At 39.4% G+C, this 20,520-nt stretch overlaps 3 protein-coding genes across 4 annotated transcripts; 2 read left to right on the top strand and 1 right to left on the bottom strand.

The window, feature by feature from the left end:
* Positions 1-2,669: 2,669 nt before the first annotated feature.
* LOC111337508 (uncharacterized) lies at positions 2,670-14,218 on the bottom strand. The gene is made up of 9 exons (XM_022943828.2): positions 13,287-14,218; positions 12,217-12,400; positions 10,998-11,073; positions 10,195-10,301; positions 9,123-9,257; positions 6,003-6,432; positions 4,103-4,524; positions 3,262-3,338; positions 2,670-2,909 (listed from the first exon to the last, which is right to left on the bottom strand). The coding sequence occupies exons 1-9, from the start codon at positions 13,769-13,771 to the stop codon at positions 2,705-2,707; spliced, it is 2,121 nt and encodes a 706-aa protein (XP_022799563.2). The 5' UTR covers positions 13,772-14,218; the 3' UTR covers positions 2,670-2,704.
* A 22-nt stretch (positions 14,219-14,240) lies between these two features.
* On the top strand, positions 14,241-17,520 carry LOC111337509 (transcription initiation factor TFIID subunit 10). The gene is made up of 4 exons (XM_022943829.2): positions 14,241-14,484; positions 15,091-15,155; positions 16,960-17,071; positions 17,317-17,520. The coding sequence occupies exons 1-4, from the start codon at positions 14,278-14,280 to the stop codon at positions 17,404-17,406; spliced, it is 474 nt and encodes a 157-aa protein (XP_022799564.1). The 5' UTR covers positions 14,241-14,277; the 3' UTR covers positions 17,407-17,520.
* A 942-nt stretch (positions 17,521-18,462) lies between these two features.
* On the top strand, positions 18,463-20,520 carry LOC111337513 (DDB1- and CUL4-associated factor 10). 2 transcript variants are annotated; one of them, XM_022943835.2, is made up of 2 exons: positions 18,463-19,527; positions 20,104-20,520. In XM_022943835.2, the coding sequence occupies exons 1-2, from the start codon at positions 18,549-18,551 to the stop codon at positions 20,427-20,429; spliced, it is 1,305 nt and encodes a 434-aa protein (XP_022799570.2). In that variant the 5' UTR covers positions 18,463-18,548; the 3' UTR covers positions 20,430-20,520. The 2 variants fall into 2 exon arrangements, with proteins under 2 accessions (XP_022799570.2, XP_022799571.2); XM_022943836.2 differs by having other exon boundaries at positions 18,463-19,524.

Consider the following 20,520-nt stretch of genomic DNA (forward strand, 5'->3'; position numbering starts at 1 on the left):
AAACGTGCGAGATGTAATCGCAGTAGCATCGCTAGATCCCCTCAATATGATACTGGCTAACATTTCAAACGCCGTGCTCGGTCAAACCTTTGGTAGCTTAGTTTGGAAAGGAATCACCGGACCAGAGGACAGCATCTTCTTTCCTCAGCGTTGGCTGTGGGTCGAGCCGGCCTTTAGTTTAGTGTCAGTATCAGTGGGAAGCACTTGTAATTTCAGAATCGATCACTGTGTGCCCTTTCAATGCAGCGGTGGTACTTTCTCTCACGGCGTCAGCATTAAAGTCAGCCTTGCTTGATGGTTATTCGTATTTACCAAGATTACCTACCGAACGAGGCGGCTCATAGAACTCACTGACGTAAGCGGAACTTTATACAGGCAAGCGACTTAGTTATCCCACAACAAACTTCACTGACATGATTTTATGCAAAGACTGCAGTAGAGGAGTTTTAATCTACGAATTACTCTTGATAAATACTTCATATTTAGGTATAGGATAAAGTAGGCAAATAGAGTTAAAGCCCTGTACGTAGTAGCTTCCAGCTCTAACGTCTAGTATGAGATATTTAGACTGAAAGAATTACAGTCCGCATCTTCTTCCAACTTTCACTTTGACGGCCACTTGTAACTTCAAGATGGAGTCCATCACTGGAGCTGCTATTGTAGACTTAGCTTTGCTGTTTCTGAAAGCCAGTGTAACTCAATGTAGTACTGTAGGAATTTGAAGATTCAGTGAATGTAGGATCATTAATAGAGACATTTTAGCGACCTCGCGGTGAAGAACTTTCATAGGCGGCCAGGACTGGACTGCAGAAGCACTGAAAGTCAAACATTCTACAGATTCATAGACGAGACTCTGAAGCTCGCAGCATCTGTGAGTGTTTGCTTAAGAACATTAACAGTTTATAAACATTTTTCTAAGTTTTAGTGAGTAAGCTAATCAAATGTTACAAATAATTTGACTAATTTGGTTGTGTAGTTTACAGCCAACTAGTTCACTGGAGCGAACTGGTTCATAATCTGGCTTAAGCTGCTGAAGTACAATAATATTCCCTTTTTTAACATTGCTACTTGTATTAGCATTGCCTAGGATAAATGAAAAAGGTCTGTAAACGTAACTGATTCTCTCTAGTAATAATGAACAAGAAACGCGAAATACAAGCGTTTGTTAGACTTTACGTTTCTTCTTTCGCTTCATTCAGCTACGTAGCATTCATCTAGATGTGTTTTTTTAGTCTGCAATGGCCAATGATTTGCTTCTTGCTTGCTCTGACGCAAGGGCTGAAATTTCTTTCGAATGAGAGCCTAAACTTCTAAACTCGGCAAAGGGGTTCATTTATACCAAATTATGAACTCTAGTTGATAAAAAAAGAAAAAAAAACACGTGTTGTGTGACTTACCGCTAACAGCGCGGAGCAGCCGTCTTTTAGAGCTACTTATAACTTGATTAATTACTATTATGTCCCTATTTACGAGGGTAAACTGGTCAAGCTCGCTGTGGTTCTCTTCAGTGAATGACTGTTACATTTGTCTCAATCGTTTCAGCGCTTGATTCTCGAACAGTCATGATAACTTTGCTCTGCGTTTCTCTGTCTCATTCTTCGCTTACATTTTGGCGGCAGCTGTACAATAGTAAACGAATACTTTCCCATATTGGACATGATTTCGTCGAGCACATTGTTATCACACGATAATATTAGTCACGTTTTGAATATCGTTGACTTCAAATTTATTGAAACCTTCAATGTTGTAGAAACAATGTAATTTCCGAGAAACCACAAATCATTTCCGGGCATGACATCAGCAGGGGTGGTTGCATGGCCGTGGAGTCATTGCCTCGTTCCCAACCTGAGATTTCTTCTTTCTCTATCGGATATTGTGGATATGGCGTGGAAAAAGAAAATAGTCTTTAATGACCAGATTAAAGGGCAAAAGAGCCCATCCTGGAGGCTGACAATCAGGGTCCAGTTGTTCGAGGGCCGATTAGCACTAATCCAGGATTGAATTTTGATTCAGGTTTCCTTATATCTCTATTCAAGAACCTTTATGAGACAATTTTCCCTGTTCTTTTTAAAGCACCCGATCATCAAATTGTAGACACAAAATAATTAAACTGAACTTTCTCCTAAAGCTTTCAGATCTGAAATCAAATTTCACGCTAACCCAATCACAGCGCACCGTTCCAAGAGACAGCCAATAAGAGTGACCAGCGACTTGAAAAATATTTGGTCGACTGCAGCCCCGTTCAACTCCCCCCCCCCCCCACCCCACCTCCCCCATTCCTCATTTTCTTGCTCTTCGTCTCGGTTGAGCTTCGGAATTCAGACAAGCAACGTTGCGTTTCATAATCATGATGGACAAGGACGTGGAAGCTTTGAAGGCTTAGTAACTGAAATATGACCAAAAAGTGTCTGATGCCCACAAGAATATTATGGCATCCTACTCTCTGCTTAAGGGAGATGTATTTCAAGCTAAGTACACAGAAAGGCACGAAACGTACTTGGACAGGATTCACAGGGTCCGAAAACGGAGGACAATACACCAATATTACTAACTGTGGGTAAAGCGGTCATCTCTGTTAAGCGGTCTAAGTCCTAAAGACCTATTTGTATTGTCCTCCACCTGTATTGAAGGGTCACTTAAAGCCGAACCACTCAAATAGAACTAAGAACAATCTTCCAAATACGTTTTAATCCATTTCTCGCCTTTAATTAGTCGAAGACGGTCCTGTTGTTCGTGGCCCACCATCAAATTCTTCTTCATCAGATATATCTGGTGACTTGAATGACACCCTGCGTCTCATGGGGGCGTTAATTTTGTGATAGTTGCGATAAATAAGTTCAGATCCTCTTTTTCTGAGTAAGTTCTTCTTCCAGTCTGGCATGCCAACCCAGCGCTGCTCTTCTTTTAGCCTAAGAAACAAAGAACAAGAATAACATGTTCGGCTACTTCCTCACTTGCATTAAAGGTGAGAAAGGTTTTAATTAGGTGACAAAAAAATCCAAAACAGTTTCGACCTTACGGCTATTCAACGAGTGATGAAACGTGACCACGTGATCACTCCAAGCGCGCGAAAGCTGCAGTTGGATTTGGTTTTGAATTTGATTGGTTGACAAAGAGGCGGGAAATCTTGGAGGCAGTCACAGCACGAGCTGAAACAGAATCAATTGAAACAGTACCCGATATGCTTACCACTAAATTTCAACTCGCTCACACAATTAATTGAGGATACGAGAATACTCGACACGAAGATGCCTCACAAACCTTTCTTCTTCCTTCTTACTGATTAAAGGTATTTTCCATAAAGGTACAGAAGACCACTTTCTCTGCTCAATCTCTCTCTGAAAAAAAAAAAAACATAACTCGTGCTATTAACCGAGGGTTGAGCCAGCTTTATCCGTTTTTCTAAGCTTAAAACTTTCGCATAAAATTTTCGGAAATGTCTTTTTCTGAGCCATAGGAGATTCTTGGCAGGCGAGGCCACTAGGTCCAAAACTAGGTCCATAACTAGGTCCATAATCATCATCGCACAGAAGACGATTGGTTTCGAAATGACTTAACTGAGACTTCATAGGAAAACTTTGGCATTAATCATGACCTTAACTTGTTGGACGCAATCTTACCTCATTGATTATTTCAATCATTCGTTCAACTCAATCAGGTTTCAATCTTTGGAGTGTAGAGTTTGTTCTGAGATTATATTACATTCTTTTGAAAACCAATAAGGTCACAAGCGACTTCACCTAGCGAGTCACCCTTACGATCTAACCCAGGGTTCGTGCAGGAATTTAAGGAGTATTTAAGGACTTAAATTTGACTTTCAAGGAGTCATTTTTGCTATGAAAAAATCGTTTGTTTGCAATAATGGCGGCACATTTTTTTTCCAAGGCGCTCTTGAACCAGATAATTTTCTATATTTTTTTTCTTTTACTGTTTCCAATATATTTTTTCACATTCAATGCGTATTTAAGTAAAAAATTCAAGGAGGTTATAAGGATGTTTTTAAAATTTCTTATTTTTAAGGAGTTTTCAAGCGCCCTTAAATTTGCAAAATATATTCAAGTAGTTTTCAAGAAGTTTAAGGAGTAGCACGAACCCTGCTAACCTTTTCTCGCTCTGCTCGTTCTCGCGCCTTTTCTTTGATGACCCGATTCATCAAGATCTGTCGCTTCCACAGCGGCAGCACATTCACCAACTCCTCGTGCAATGATTGGACGTTCACTTCATGACACCCTACGCTAGTCACGTGACTCGTCTCGTTCTGATCCTTGTTTCCAATTGGTTGGCCGCCAATGCTGCCTCTAACAGTCGTCTTCGTGTACTTATCTTCAGATTCGTTGATTCCATGGCTCGAAGTAGTGGGCTTGGCTGACAAAGATTCAACCTTTACGATAACGCTGCAGTCATCTTGATTTGTAACTTTAGCAACATGTGTTGACTCAGAGAGTCCGCTTAAGTTGGAAGTTTCACTTTTGGCTTCGTTTCCATTCAAGTTGATGTTTTCTTTCGGCTTAAATGATTCCTCACCTTGTCGAAAAATAAAAGAATGACTGTGACGTCAAAGAATCTAATCTCAGCTGATTGAAAACGAAAACATGTTTTCAACTATTTGTAAAAAAATACACAGTCATTCTAGTGATTACTAACTGACAGGCGATTATAGAGACGCAAATGCTAAGAATGGTCGAAAATTACGCCATATCACACCCACAGGAGGTGATTAGAATACAGAAACAAAGCTTGCCTCTGAGTTTCTTGATAATCACCCATAGAAACAGTTTTTTCACTTTGCCTTCGCTGAGTCAATAGGGAGATTTAACACCACGTTCACGTGAAACGGCAAACGTCTAGCTTGCCCTTTCACGTTTCACGTAAAATAGCGTGTGAGAAAAAGTGAAGAAAATCTTACCAACACAGCAAACGCGAAACAGGTTACTTTCACGTAAAAACAGCAAAGCGCAACCGGCAAACGTGAAAAAATTGCGGTAATAACAAGGTCACGTGGTCATTCTTGCCGTTCACGTTTCACGTGAACGCGGTGCTAAATCTCTCTATCAATATTTACAGGGTTGTGTATTATTCTTATTTTGCTCTAAAGAGTAGAGGTTCGCGGTGCACTTATAGTGCTACGTAAGCATGTGGTGAAAACAGTTAACTCCTCCCCCCCCCCCTCGCAAAGATGAGTAATGACGACAACTTTCTTAAGGATAACAAGTGCAAATTTCAGAGAAATAGCAAGTTGAGACTGTTAAATTCTGATCGTTACAACAACGATGTCCACGCATGGCTTCAGTAACTGCATTGAAGTTGACTTGCTATTCAACAAGAGCTGCTAAGCTACTGTTTGAAGGGCGTTCCCTGAAGGCAACTAAATTCGAATCCAACACTAGTGTATACTTTTATTATTAAAGAACAAGGGGACTAATATTTGCAAAGGAATCAGTAGGGTGAAAGAAACTTGGAGATGTACTAGCAAAATAAAGTGTCTTGTTCTCCAGCATCAACCGATGTCAAGCACTTCTGTGCGCTGCCGTTTCGAGTGAAATAAATAAATGCTATAGAAAGTATTGAATAATTAAATGCTGTTAACTATAACTGTTCTTCTTTAAAGCACGTAACTGCTAAGTCTGCCCTCGAACAAGGAACCAGCCCAATGCGCTTCGAGCAATTTCGCTTTTCATAACATTAACGTACAAGGAATGCTGCTTGTTCTCCTGGATGGGATGCAATTCCGTTGCAAGTGAGCGCCAGGTATTTCCTTGGCCATCTCTCGCTCTTTCTCTCACTCTCTCTTTCGCAGACTACCAATTTATACTCTTCAGTAGAGAAAGCATTACGAGAGTAAAGCATCTTGCCAAAATAAATGATACAAACGGGCCAGTTAAAAGGAGCCTTAGAACCTGGATTTCTCGCTCGGCAGTCCAGCCCAATGACCAATTGGCCACTGTGTCTTCCAAGCAGAAAATTAATTTTACCATAAGTTTAAAAATAGTATGGTAGCTCACCTGTGACCTCAGAAAACTCTGGCGGAGGAGGAATGATCCCCACTAAAGGCGGTGAAGGAAATGGCTGTTTTTCGCTCATGGACTTTTTAGTAAACGACGAAGGAAGGACTTTGGATGCTATCGATTGAGTGTGTAGCGGGAAAGGTTTTGTACTCTCATTCAGATCCCTAGTGTTAACAGATGAGGGTATGATAATTTCTTTTAAAATTGCAGGTTTCTTTTTCTTTTCGTTAAGACTTGGTTGCAAAGAAGCTCGTTCGGACTTTTCCGCTCTCACTTGAAAACCAGGTTCCGCTAAAGTTTTGAAAGTGACGTTTTCCTTTGCTGAAATTGCTAAACTTTTCCCTAGATCGATCATCTTTGGCTTCAAGTTCTCTGTAACCGAATCATGTTTCTTGGTATCCGTCAGTCTCTTTTGAGCTTTGGCTTGCTGCAGAAAAAGAGGACAAATATGAATATGAATACAGAAGAACCTTAATTTAAGAATCTACAAAAAGTGTGCCTAGGTTAAGGAGCCCCCCCTTCGTTTAAGGTAACAGGAACATGTTTCAGTCGGCGTAAAGCTGAATAAAGGTGTCCTTAAAGGGGTTCCACGACACAAAATTATTCTACAAACAAGAAAGCCACATATCACTGACCGGTAGATACTTTCCCTTGGTCAGTATGAATGGCACTGCTTCAATTTTCTCTTAAAGTCGTTTTCGATGGGAAATTTGAAACGCTGAAATTTTGTCAATTCATAGCTGGGGCCCCCAATGAGCAAAATTAAGAATAGCGAAATAAGCCCACTGCAAAATACTGGTGTCGGTCACACAAAGTTTCGTGTGCATGCTACAGTGGTATGGGTGTTTTAACGTTCATTAGAAACTAACAATCAGAAGGATTTCTTCAAGCCAGTCTCGCTCTGAATAAAGTTTGTTAGGAAAGCTTCTGAAAAGTAAACGTTAGTCTGAGAAAATCACTCATTTTCTTATCAAATAAACCATATTCATGCACGAAAGTGAATTCGAAAATAAACATCCTGCAAGAATTCACAATCTCTGTAAGCATGCTCTAAAATACGGCTATTTAAGTAACTTAACACGCGAAAGACATTCTACATGCTAGAGATAAGGCAACATGGGAAAGGATCATCAAAGACCCCATTCGCTGTCTTAACGAATTTCTTCCCCAGAAGAAAACAAAAGGAAAGATATCACGTGATCCCATTTATAACTGTATCCTTCCTCAGGTTAAAAGCGAAAGTCTTTGAGAAACCTTTTTTTTACACAAGCCCTTACTTAGATATTTTCATCACCTAAGTTCCTATTTTTATCTATTCACACGTTTCATAACCTGGAGCGTTTGTTGCGAATGGTGTTTTATCTGATTTATCATTTACTGTTAAAAAAGACTTCTAGACTGACAAGCAACACCGAGAATAATCTAAGCTCCTCTCTAATAACATACCAGCAGCAATAAGCTTCATAGCAACGATTCCCAACAAATCTTTCCTTTTCCTTGACTGCCGGACGGGTTAGTCGAGAAACCGCTTCGCAGCTTCATCATGTTAAGGACGTTTGTTGTTCAGCATTTGTACGATTTTGCCGTGTTGAAGTTTAGGTTATGCGACTTTTAGACTAAATGAGCTACAGACACACCAATTGCAAAGTGCCTAATACGTGACGTTCTTTAGGTTTATAAAGGAGTCACACCACAAAACGACACAGGAGTAAAAAATCATCCTCTTGGATTCTGGCTAAATTTACAATCCAGCCCTATGACTGGCCGAATGGTCAATTGTGTCATAAACAGGAAACACGTCAAAGGGAACGTACAACATGATCCCAAATTGCCTTACACTGATTTTAAAATGTATTCAAGTTTAAACGATGTATCAGAAACAAACTTATCCATCATAGAATGTATTTATTTCTCCGTTTGTTTGTTTAACCATTAACTTAATAATTGATTACACTAGCAAGCACACAACACATTTGCTTTAATCATAAATGTTCTCAACTTTCATTTTTTTTTTTTTCACTAAAAATTCAACTTTTAGTTTTAAAGTTACGTTTGTTCTATAACATAGTTTTATCAGTTAATAACTGTAGTTTATTTCCATTCTTAGCGCTATGAAACTGTCACAAAAAAATGTACTGCTAAGAGGCCATGAAAAGCTTTAATCATTAGCTTGGAGAAAATATTGTGAAATTCTTGCGAGTGATCAGAGGAAAAAAATGCCGCCCCTTCAAAATACTTAAAACTAACTGCCGTACTCTAAATGAAAGCACTACTTGTGTGCAATCAGCCAAATTATTAAAATAAACATAATCAAAATGGGTAACAATGTCCTAATAGAAAATTTCCATTGTGACAACGGACAAGACCTAGCATAATAAAAACTTAACTTTGTTGCCATGCTCTTAGCAGCTATAAATGTTGTTTGCTTTCGTGTTATTGTCGGGACGTTGGCATCTGTTGAAAGTTCAAAAATGTGTTTAAAATGGAAGTTTAAAAGCTTTTGCAGAAATGATTTACGTGCCAAAAGGTTCAACAGTTTTTAGAAAAGTGACAGAAGAAAAAAAAAGAAAGATAAGAGACAGATGAAGAGAGATCTGACCTGCTAAATGTGAGCACAGAAGCACAGATTGCTTTTATTAGAAAGTAGAAGGAATTTTGCTGCGAGAAACACTTTAACACTACAGTTAACATGGCTAGCATAATACCTAGCATCATTGTTGCATAAGTATGTCACTGGCGATAAAATCAATATGATCTGCAATTTCTGAGTGCAATAAGATTTTTCTTAGTTTTAATAAGGGCAAGGTAACGTAAAGTCTGTATTCAAACCAAGTGGCCAAAAAAGCCGGAGTTTATCCTCTGCTGATTTCCTTAGCATGAAGGAGTACCACTACTCCTTACTGGATGGGATCACAAGTTTACCTCCTTGCCATTCATCAGGCTTTGTGGTATCCATTTACAACCCTGGGTGGAGAGAGGCACCCAAGAACACAACACGTTTTTCCCGCTAAGCCTCGACTCCAGACCTCTCGACCCAGACTCCTGCGCATCAATTATAAGGCCACCAGGTCTCCCAGTTATGATAAATATTTCAAATAAATTAAACATATAAAATACCTTTGATGCTGCAATCTTGAGGTAATCTAAACATCTGCGGTGACCATTTTTCTCTGCTAAGGTTAAGGGATTCATCCCCTCCTTGTCTTTCTGTTGCACGTTCAGCTCCGCATTTTCTACAAGGTATTTGATACACTGCCAAGAGAATTATTTCATGTGTCTAAAATATCAAGTGTCCAATATCAGACACTAGTGTCTAAAACTAAACACTAGTGAGTAAAATCAGACACTAGTGTCTAAAATCAGACACCAGTGTCTACAATTGGACACTAGTGTCTAAAATTGGACACTGGTGTCTAAACTCAGACAAGAGTGTCTACTACTGGACACTGGTGTTCAAGTTGGACTCTAGTGTCTCAAATCAGGCACACTCTGAAATTGGACACTAGTGTCTTAAATTGGACAATTAAATAATAATACATAACAAATCAAATAAAGCAAATTATCCAGTAGGACTTTGGAAGATGAAACTTCATAGATTAACTATTACCGGTACTCTAAATTAACATATATCACTTGAAGTACTTAATGGCATAATAGGAGAGCATGAACAAGCTGGCATTATTATAGCTGCAACAAAGTAAAGCCTTCTGGTTAGCTCAATGGATAGAGCGCTGGACTGCTGTGTGGGAGGTTGAGGGTTCAAGCCCCAGCCGGACCAACACTCAAGGTCTTAAAATAATTTGGAAGAATATGCTACCTTTCTATAACATCAAGAAATGGTTAGATATTCTAGTCTTCTCGGATAGGGACGAATAAATGGAGGTCCCGTCTCCTACAGGGTTAGGGGTAGGAGACGTTAATTTCCCATGCACAAAATTACTGTGTGATGGATGTCCCTCCCCTGGGGTGGGATGGGTGGGATTTAATGGGTGGACTACTCGCATGGTTCGCATGTGTTCCGTTCTAGTCCTACCCTACTGCGGTAATGCAGTGAAAATGGTTAGAGCATTGATCAAAACATTTAGTAATTGCTTGGATTTTAAGACTTTTTTTAAATCATTCAAGTAAAATTAAATGTTTCAGATTTCCTCCTGATGGTCAATTCATGTAGAAAACATCTGTTACTCACCTCAAATTGTCCTTGTTCTGCAGCATCATGTAGGGGAGTGCTACCCATTTGGTCTGTTGCAGTAACAACCCCTTTGGCATTCAGCCACTTTAACACAGTCACATGACCTATAATTATATGAAACCAAGTTGAACATAAAAACTGTTAATTTTGAATAAAATACACATGTAATTGCTCCAATTGTTTTTAATTCAATACATTACACCTGTCCAAGTCTAAATAAAAGATATGCAGAAACCTGTAGTACCCTTCTTAGATCTTCAACTTCATTTTAAAACAGTTCATCACCTTGACCAAACACACACGCATTGCCAAGAATGGATCCACAAATTTTTTATTTGGAGATTTCAAGCACCATACTGTTAAGAGATCTCTTGCTGCTCTGTGTGTTCAAGGAGTCAACCTTACATAAAAAGGCAGGGAAACATTAAATAATTATTTCCATGAGGACAATCACAGGCAATCATAGAAATTTTTTTAGCACCAGTTTGCACTTCTTTGAAAATCTGGCTGAATTGGAGAGTGCAAAGAGTCTCTTGGGTCTTGCAATACCATTCTCACCGATATTATGATTCAACTTTATCACACCCAAGATTTAAATAGGTCTTCTCCACACTGTTTGTCATTTATCGCCTACAATTTTACATCTAAGAATTTGTCAGTCAAATATCATCCCCCTCATAAATAATTTTTTCTCTTCTCATCACCTTTCTACTCAAGAATGTATGGAAGCTGTGAGAGAGATTTATCCTCGTCAAACCTGGAAGTGAAAGGGTTAACTATGAATAAGTACGCTTCCATACCTTGTGAGGCAGCATAGTGTGCAGGTGTGGCACTGGTTCCATCTCTCTCATTTGCTGAGGACCGTCCCTTTTCCATCTACAGAATGGAACAGAAAAGAAAGATCAAAAACACTATAATCTGGTGAAGACCAGTGACAGATTGAGGAGAGAGGCACCGGGGGGCCTGGCCCCCCACTTATTTTGGGTAAAAAAATTAACACAGAGGGAAGAAAAGCTGGCAGGTGAACACACACACATGCAAACACCCCCCCCCCCCCTCCTTAGCTCAAGGTCTAGATCTGCCACTGAAGACCATAATCTGCAATTTTCTTTATGGTAAAATACAAGTCAATTTACTCTCTCTCCTTCCAACATGTTAACAGAAGTACAGAACAAAAAAGGACGACAGTCCCTTGGACAATTAAAATTGACCAACTGAATTCCAGGTAATTACTGTTGACAGCCAGAAGAAAGTTACAATGATCAGGACTCCACAATCAGATTTTCCCCAAATTTTCCCTCTAGCAACCTTATTTGTTTCATAACATGCGGCACCAGATGTGGTATTTCAGACTCAATTTCTCTTCAATGAGGTGACAAGGCATTTAAAATTTCATGCAAATGATTATCTCACTTTGAATTAGCCCTTTACCCCTTTACATGAGTGTGCATATTCTCCACACTGTTCTCTATACATTTCCCAACTAACTGACGAAGAGAATTTGTTTAACAATCAGGAGCTGCCTTAAAGAGTTGGTGATCATTTTCTTTATTCTTGTGACCTTAGTGTGGGACTCAGGGGGTGTTATAATAAAAGGAGAAATTAAATGCTCTTAAGGATCACAGGTTTAGTTAGTATTTCATGCAACTTGCTTAATCTCACTTTGACTTGGGACCAAATACATCAATAAATACATCAGGGCTTGACACTAACGGTAGCCCACTAGCCACAGACTAGTAGAAATTCAGTTTTGGCTAGTGGTTTTCGATTTCCACTGGCCAGTTTGGCTAGTAAACAAACTGAAATTGTCATTACATCTAAGATGTCACCAGCCACTTGGCTAGTAAGTTGAAAAGTTAGTGTCCAGCCCTGTACATGTATGCTACATCTTTCTAAACGACTGCTGAACAGTGGTGAAAGGATTGGAGACTTGCAGCAAATTCAGTCACCAATTAAAGTTTTTATTATCCACAGTCTATGCAGACAGCTTGGAGAGGTTGCCTGTCTTTCTTTCCTCACCAGATATCCTATGCAGTCTAGATGTCCATTCTGGGCTGCAGCATGAATTGGCAGCATTCCATCCCGGGCTCTAGTATTACATTTGCCATCAACACTGTGCAGATACTTAACACAGTCTAGATTACCATCTTGAGAAGCGAGATACAAGGGAGTTGTTCCATCTGTTGCAATATCATTAACACAGCTGAAAATTGATAGAGTTACATCGTATAAAAGTTTGACTGCAACCCTTACAGTGTACACCTGTGTGTCTATTTTTCTAGACAAAATGTTGCAAAGTCTTAAACTACTCACAGACTTTTAACTATCTTCAAATGGTGAGAATATAGCTCTCTTCTATACAGGTCACAAAGAGATACCAATAGTGTAAAATTCTAACTCTTGAAATTAATGAAAGGAGATAAACTTTTAAAGGGTATGGAAGACAAGAGAAAAAATTTGATTTTCCTGTAAGGGTTCAAACCTCAAAAGTTTTAGCTTAGTTACTAACTATGGTTTTAGCTCTGCAGTTTTATGCTCTACCAACTGAATTACAGGTACATGTAACTCAATGCTGAGTTACATTATAACACTACTAACAGGAGGTTCATGAACAAATTGCAGTAAAGTGTTTGGTATACTGCTAGTCTGGGGTCCAAACTGTCAGAAGCATTGTGAAAGGGTGCTCTGTAATAAGGCCAGAATGGAAAAATAATAATAATAAAACTGAGCACACTATGAGGCTCTCATCCACTATAAAGGCCTGCCAAATGCATGCAACCTTTCAATGCAACACCTTGCGACTTCATTGCCCGCAACCTGTAGCACATGTTTGGCCACCCTGTAGCTACATGTTGCAACATGTTGGATGGTGTTGGGTCAAGTTTGAAAATGGTCTTTCGACAGATTTTTGTTACAACACTTTTGGATGTTGCAAGATGTTGTACGCGTTTGGCCAGCTCCTTGTCAACAATGTTGCAAGATGTTGCGTTGAAATGTTGTGTGCGTTTGACTGGGCCTTAAGACTGATTCCTGCAGATTTTAGCCATCTGGCGTATGACTCTCAACACTGCGATCATAGCACATTCTACCTGTAACCAGCTTTAAAAACCAACAGCTCTAAGCATGTCAGGTGCCCTCCACAAGCAGCAAAATGCACTGGAGTCATGAAATTCCTTGACTTGGCCCTGGGGTTACCGTTCCCTTTCTCGATCAACCATTTGACGGTGTCAAACCTTCCAAATCTCGCCGCTAGATGCAGTGCAGTATGTCCAGAGCCATCTCGAGTGTCTGCATCCACCTCACCGGTCGCAAGGAAATATTTCACGCACTCTAGCTCTCCTTGAGCCGCAGCATCATGAAACGGTGTCGCCCCACTTCTTCCGTGAACGTTAGGAGAAATTCCAACAGTTTCGACCAGCCATTTTACACAATCGATCCTTCCTGTTCTTGCCGCGTAATGAAGAGCAGTCGCTCCAAATCCATCCGCCGCGAAAGGCGCTGATCGACGGAGCGATCGTAAAGTTTGAAGATCTCCGTCTTTCGCAGCAATAAGAACGCGTTCGGCTTCAGCCATATGTGCGAGTTAGGTTCGTGTAAACTTTGTCAGTTTAAAAACACTGATCGAGTGCGAAAATAGCCATGAAGTAGAGAACTCGCGCATAATTTTAGGGTTCACCTAAGAACATTTCACCTGATAAGTGCTCGTTACCAAAGTGATCTATTGAAAGTAAAAACATTGTAAATAATTTACGAGCTGTTCCCTACTGTTGCGCACCTGCCTTGCAAAGCTGTGAAGAAGTAAAGGTACTTGGATAAATATTCATAAATCTTGCCATTGAAAGAGGCTTTGAAAACACTTGAACAGCTTGGAGATCTTAATATTATTCATTCTCTTTTTTCAAGTCCTTTTTTTCCTCCTTTTCTTGAGTACAGGAAAACTCACTTCATAACTGTGTCTCCCGGAAACATTACGCATGGCATGAAGAATAACAACTATTTCAAACTTTAAAATCGCCGCCATGTTAAGATGGAATGTTATATTTAATTAACTAGAGCGCATGCTTACTAGTTGCACAAAACATGGCGGACGGCACACAGAATCTAGTTCCTAATTCCGTTCAAAACAAACCAAATACAAGTGGTATTTCGGGAAGCCAGCCAGCAACAACTCAACCCACAGCTTCTAATACAGCGACAACAACTGTGTCCCATGTGGATACTAAAGTCAGAAACGCTGGAGCTTCGTTAGCGGAGTTTTTAACCCAGTTGGATGACTACACACCCACGGTATCGAAGTTAACTTATGTACCATTTTCCAGTTTTTGTTTTTGTTTGATGTAATGGCCGAATTTCGGTTCTTAGTGGATCTTGACTTCGTCTAAATCCATAGAAACGAGAAAAAGCGTAGCTGATAGTCCGCAGTTTTGTCGATCATACGTAGTGCGTCTCGTGTTAATTATACAAACACCTTCGAGATTTTTACTTGTGCGTCAAACAAGGGGGCAATCTGTGTAAAGATTTCCACACAGCCTCATACTTCATAATACCTACAGTTCTTGCATAGGGAGAGCAATAGGTAAAACTACAGAACACAGGGCTACTTATTTACATATCATTGAATCATTAATCCTCCTTTTGGGTTCTGCCTTGTTTTTTTCAAAGCAATTGTTGACAAGGTGGACCTCAGTGGCCCTGTATTCTGTAGTTGCTCCCTTTGTAGGGGCCCACTCAACCAACCAATCAGAACTCAGTGTTTGCTTCATATTCTTCCTTACAAATCGTGGCCCTTTACCCTTGGATTCCTTCCACTAGCATCAAGTAGAAAGGTTAAGTAGGCCTATAGGATAAAGAAATCCCAAGCTTTTGTTTAAGTGTTTTTCTACCATTTCCTAGATACCAGATGCTGTAACAGCATTTTACTTAAATCGAGCAGGATTTGACTCCACAGACCCAAGAGTGTAAGTTGAATTGGAATCAGTTATCTTTGAGGGTGGTAATCATAATTTTTCTAGGCATAGGAGTAGAGTTGTATTTATAAATGGATAAGAAAAATGACAAAATGTTGAGTTTCAATGAACAAAGCTGTCATTAATTCATCACAAGCATGGGACAAAAAAAAAAAAAGCAATGAATCACTAAAGAGGTTTTGAACCAAAGACCCTGAGACTTCATTACCTGATGCTTTAGCATGGCACTACTAATGCCTAAAATTTACTTGTAGGAGAAGTGGCGATTGCTTGTTTTTTTATTACAATTTACAATTTAATGGCATTGATGACAAATAAATAAATCTAAATATACAAACAAGCAGAGCCATAAGGATAATCTGTAAAAGAGTGGAACACTCCATGCAACACAGATCACCGTGTAGCTAATCTAAATAAGTCAAGTATAACAACAGACAGTAAAATTTTAGATCAAAAATAAAAACGTTAAAAACGTCAATGTTCCTTACTTAAAACTTCCTCACTCTAGACTTAAAAACTGCAAGACTAGGAGATAATATAACATCTAAGGGTATCGAATTCCACATTTCAACAATTCTATTAAAATAAGTGGATTTAAAATTAGTCGTTGTCGCAAAATTCATCTTCAAGGAATAGTCATTAAAATCTGTACGGATCGTCCTGAGAATAAAAATTCAAAAACGGAAAAACATCCACATTTAAGTGTCCATTTAAAGCCTTGTACAAAAATGTAAAATCAAAAAGATAACATCTCTTTTCAAGTGAAAGCAAATTGAGACATTTCAGGCGCTCGTCATAAGTAAAATTCCTTTTTGCGAGAATAAATTTTGTTCCCCTCTGCTGTATGCACTCAAGCTTTTCAATGTTTCTCTTGGTATGTGGTGACCACACAATTGTTCCATATTCCACTTGCGATCTAACCAAGGTGCAGTACAACATCTTCAGAGTTTTGGTGTCCTTCCAGCCTCCACAGGTTCTTCTCAGCAGGCCCAAGATTCTATTAGCTTTATTTGTAATAGCATCAACATGAGAGCTCCAGGAAAGACGATTCATAAGCAAACCTAGGTCACGAAACTCATAAACTTCCTCTATGTCCAATCTGTTTAGGGTGAAGCTAGATCTGAATGGTTGTTTCTTCCGGGTAATAGGCATCATCTTGCATTTCTTAACATTAAAGGTCATCCTGTTCCGTTGACTCCAAGCGCACAATCTGTCTAGATCGTCTTGAAACATTATTAGGTCATTTGGACAATTTACCACCCTGTACGCCTTGCAGTCATCTGCATAAAGTGCCACAGAGCTTTCTTGGACTACCTCAGGCAAATCACTGATGAAAATAACAAAATACAAGGGGCCCAAAATGGACCCCTGCGGCACACAAGATGTGATACTCAGCTTGTGGAGGTTGCCTGTCTCTGTATCAAGGGGTTAGGATTTAGGACCTGGCCATGTCATTTTGGTTAGTTTTCAGGCAAAACACTTTTCTTTCGCATTGCATCTCTCCACTTAGGAGTATGAGTGAGTAATGGCAAACTGTTCGGAAAATCTGACAAAATGGTGGTGGGGTGTAGGGAGAAAGGGGATAACCAGTGATGAAGTAGCATTCCACCCAGGGGGAGTAGGTACACTCCTTGTCTTGTGATGCTGTTGAAAATGTAAATGTGATTAGCTTTGCCAGATGAGGCACATAGATTGATTGCTAACTTAACTGAAAAAAGTTTTGGGTGTACATCGCCCTCTGCAATTTCTCTAATTGCAGGGTTACTGATTAAAAGTAACATTTTTTTCACTGCAGAGTGAGAATGATTTCGCTTGCTGCACAGAAGTTTGTATCAGACATTGCTAATGATGCTCTACAACATTGTAAGATGAGGGGATCAGGACAGAGCTCAAGAAAATCGGGCAAAGTGAGTTTTAAAACAAGTCTAATTTGTGCAGTTATTCTTAGTTTACTCATATTGATGCAACAAACAAGGTATTACTCCCTGTTCTGCTTTTTGGGTTACAACTTGCTTGATTTTGTGACTGAAATTACTGGTTGCTATAATGCCTCTTTGTCATCAATGAGCAATTAATTGGATAACAGATGAATTCACAACAAACACAATCACCTTCTTGTGGAAATCAAGTAAAATTTGTTTATATTTTGCAGGACAAGCGCTACACGTTAACCATGGAAGACTTGACACCAGCACTCAGTGAATATGGAATAACTGCCAGGAAACCTCCGTACTTTGTTTAACACAGTCTTATCATACCAATGTAAATATGATAAATTGATCTTCTTTGGGACTGTAGACTTCTCTATATTAAATGTGAAAATTCAATGTCTTGGCAATAAAGTGCATTTTCTTAAGTTTGATGATGTGGTGTACAAGGACCTGGTAGTAGTTGTCAGTTATTTCCACACCATTTGAGATTAAGCTGTCTTGGAGTCTTCTATTTTTTCAAGAGGATTTGGGACTTGAAAATTGAAGCATTGTAAGAATAAAAACTGGCTTTAGTAGCGCTAGCCAGAATCTGGCTAGGCTTGACAACCACCCATCACTCGGTGGATAAGCAGAAGCAGGGTGGAAAGATGAGCAGACACAAGCTAGAATTTTGCAACCTTCAGCAAGACTACTCTTTCAAAAAAATCGAAAATTAAAAATAAAGATGAATTTGACTTTCAAATTGTCAGTAGAAGCTAGGAAGAGGGGAATCTCTGAGGAAAATTGATCTCCATCTTTTTCTCTCTTTACATTAGAACAGGTAAACTATCAAGACCTTCTGTAGTTGGATATCATTTCTTTTATTCTCATGACCTAGATGTGTGATTTCAGGGGTGTGGCTGATTTTTTTTTTAAAGGGGGTTCCTCCTGTCTCAAATCACAAAGAGTACTCACTTGGTTGTCATGTCTCCATGCTGTATCTTACTTAATGTGACGAATGTGACAAAAAAGGCTTACAAAGGGGAGAGGGAGCCTGGCACCTCAAGATCCCCTCCCTCGCATGCCCTTGGATCTAGCGGTGATATTATATGGAGAAATTTGATGCCAGTCACTCAGGGGTATAATTTTAATGGCATAGATCTAGTGCTTTTTACTCATTTCCACAACTTTATTCATGCATTGTACTTTTATTATATCTGCATCTGCTTATTTAACCTTTGAAAAAACCCTTCTCATATTGGTTGACAAGTTTGTACCATGGTCCTGCCCTTCTCTCCTACCCACTCTTATGCTTTTCTTCAACTGGCTTGGCCGAAGCTAAGGGAACTGGAGACAACACTGGAGACTGTTTGTTTTATTCGCCCCAGACCTCTGGCCACAAACTTCCAAAGGGAAAGACAACAAAAATTTACCGGTTACTCGGCTGAAAGACTGTTCAATCTGAATCTCTCGCATGGGAGAATCAAAGCCTGATACGGCTGAAAGGAGCAAACTAGGCTGCAAAAATAGTAAAGCATGGTCTTCGTTGTCATATCTTAAACGGCGCGAGTTGTTCGGGACTGCTGAGCGAAACGACATCGTCTCTTCAAAATATTACAAACATTTTGCCTTGAGAAAGATTTGGAATCCAGAGGATAGACCAGATGACGCTGGACATGGGGCCATTTTTAATGTGGAATTTTCACCCACCGGCGATCTTCTTGTCGCAGCATGCGAAAAACACAGCTTGCTTTTCTTTGATCCTCTAAGCCAACGGTTGGTGAAGACCATACGGTCGGCACATGGTGATTGCGTTAATTGTGTTCGTTTTCTGGACACCAGGATCTTTGTAACATGCTCTGATGATACCACCATAGCTCTTTGGGATTCTAGGAATCTAAAAAGTAAGGTTCTAAGCTTAGAAGGGCACTCGAATTGGGTCAAAAGTGTCGAGTACCACCGACCGTCCGGCCTTCTTGTGACGTCGGCATTCGACGATACCATAAGGACATGGGACATAAACAGGTACTCAAGTAAAGATGGCTTTGATGATCAAAACCAAAGGATTGTTTTACAGTTTTCAAATTTAATCCGGACGAAATTGTGCCCTGATGGATCCAAAATGATTATCTCGGCCATTCCTGGCAATTTACTTGTACTGCATAATTTGAACCTCGATTACTTACAATATGACGTGGAGGGGGAAGAGTACCCAACCTGGGGTGCCTCGGAATCTTCACTTGTTAGCTATGCTAGTCATCGATGGCCAAGCAAGGAGCGTAATGCCCTGGAGATTGTTCAAGATTTCCCAGATGAATGTTGGCCTTGGTGTATTTCATCTTTAGAGGTCCATCCTCATGGCTGGTGTACTCTTGCACGATACACATGCAAGAAATCAAGATATGAGTGGACTGTTCTTCATGACATTCAGGATATCGCTGAAATTAGAGGTGGTTGGTATTGTTTACTTTACAATTGTATGTTATACCCACCTTAGAAATTATTAGTTTTGTGGAAAAAAACTGCTTTGGGTTAAAGAAATTAATTTGAAAAGATTTATAGCTCGAATAACACACAACCACCCAGAGATCCAATGGAGTGCAGCCCCTGCCCTGATGGTTATTGAAATTTTTTTTTTCCAGCAACATTGGGGATTTTAACAGGGATTTCCAGCCCTAAGAAAAGTAGTAACTGCATAAGTGTAAAATTGCGATCATAATTTTTTACTTGTGTTTGATATCACCAATCAACTGCTGACACATTACTTTCCTTTCACGCCACTTTATCAGGTTGATGAATCAATGGCAAAGCTTGTCGTGTCAGTAATATGCCAAGGAATTTTTTAAAATATACAAAATAATACATGGTTGCTTTTAAATGTATGAATTCCTCTCCTTGCATTTACCTTAAAGAGAAATTCCATGGCTACATATGCCCATGTATTATTCTCTTTTTATTATTCTAATTAGGTATCTTATTTATTTATCTTGTAGTTAATTTATATTTAATAATACTAACTTCTATTGTAGGTGAAGAAAATACATCTTTGCGTCGCCTTACGTACAGCATTCAGGAACCCAATGTAGCCAGAGGTTACATAAAAGAACATTGTTTCAGTAGTGATGGAAGAATCATTTGTTCACCATTTGGAAATTCTGCCAGAATCCTCGGTTTTAGTAAAGATTGCGAAGAATTGGCAACTTGTGTTCAGAAGACACCTTCAGAGCTTTGCGATTTAAAGACTCTTATCAGCCACAAACATGCTGTGGTGACTTGTAGGTTTTCACCAACTCAATCGCTTCTCTCTATGGGTTGCTTAGGTGGCAAAGTAAGCTTTTTCCAACCTAAACTTTAAAGCTACAGGCCTTGAAAATGTTCCTACTGTTATTTATATGTTAGAAAATATGCCAGAACATCTCTTTCAATAAAAATTATCCTTTGAGTAA

The sequence above is a fragment of the Stylophora pistillata genome, chromosome 8, assembly GCF_964205215.1.
Source record: "Stylophora pistillata chromosome 8, jaStyPist1.2, whole genome shotgun sequence".
Classification (NCBI taxonomy): Eukaryota; Metazoa; Cnidaria; class Anthozoa; order Scleractinia; family Pocilloporidae; genus Stylophora; species Stylophora pistillata.

Bases quoted from the DNA above. Each gene is read 5' to 3' on its own strand.
- LOC111337508 (XM_022943828.2), bottom strand. From the start codon at position 13,771: ATGGCTGAAGCCGAACGCGTTCTTATTGCTGCGAAAGACGGAGATCTT. The intron at 11,074-12,216 runs GTGAGGAAAGAA...TCCATTCTGTAG, and splicing joins TAGACTGCATAGGATATCTG to ATGGAAAAGGGACGGTCCTC. The intron at 10,302-10,997 runs GTATGGAAGCGT...ATATAATTATAG, and splicing joins ACACTATGCTGCCTCACAAG to GTCATGTGACTGTGTTAAAG.
- LOC111337509 (XM_022943829.2), top strand. From the start codon at position 14,278: ATGGCGGACGGCACACAGAATCTAGTTCCTAATTCCGTTCAAAACAAA. The intron at 14,485-15,090 runs GTATCGAAGTTA...ACCATTTCCTAG, and splicing joins TGGATGACTACACACCCACG to ATACCAGATGCTGTAACAGC. The intron at 15,156-16,959 runs GTAAGTTGAATT...TTTTCACTGCAG, and splicing joins GACTCCACAGACCCAAGAGT to AGTGAGAATGATTTCGCTTG.
- LOC111337513 (XM_022943835.2), top strand. From the start codon at position 18,549: ATGGGAGAATCAAAGCCTGATACGGCTGAAAGGAGCAAACTAGGCTGC. The intron at 19,528-20,103 runs GTTGGTATTGTT...CTTCTATTGTAG, and splicing joins TATCGCTGAAATTAGAGGTG to GTGAAGAAAATACATCTTTG.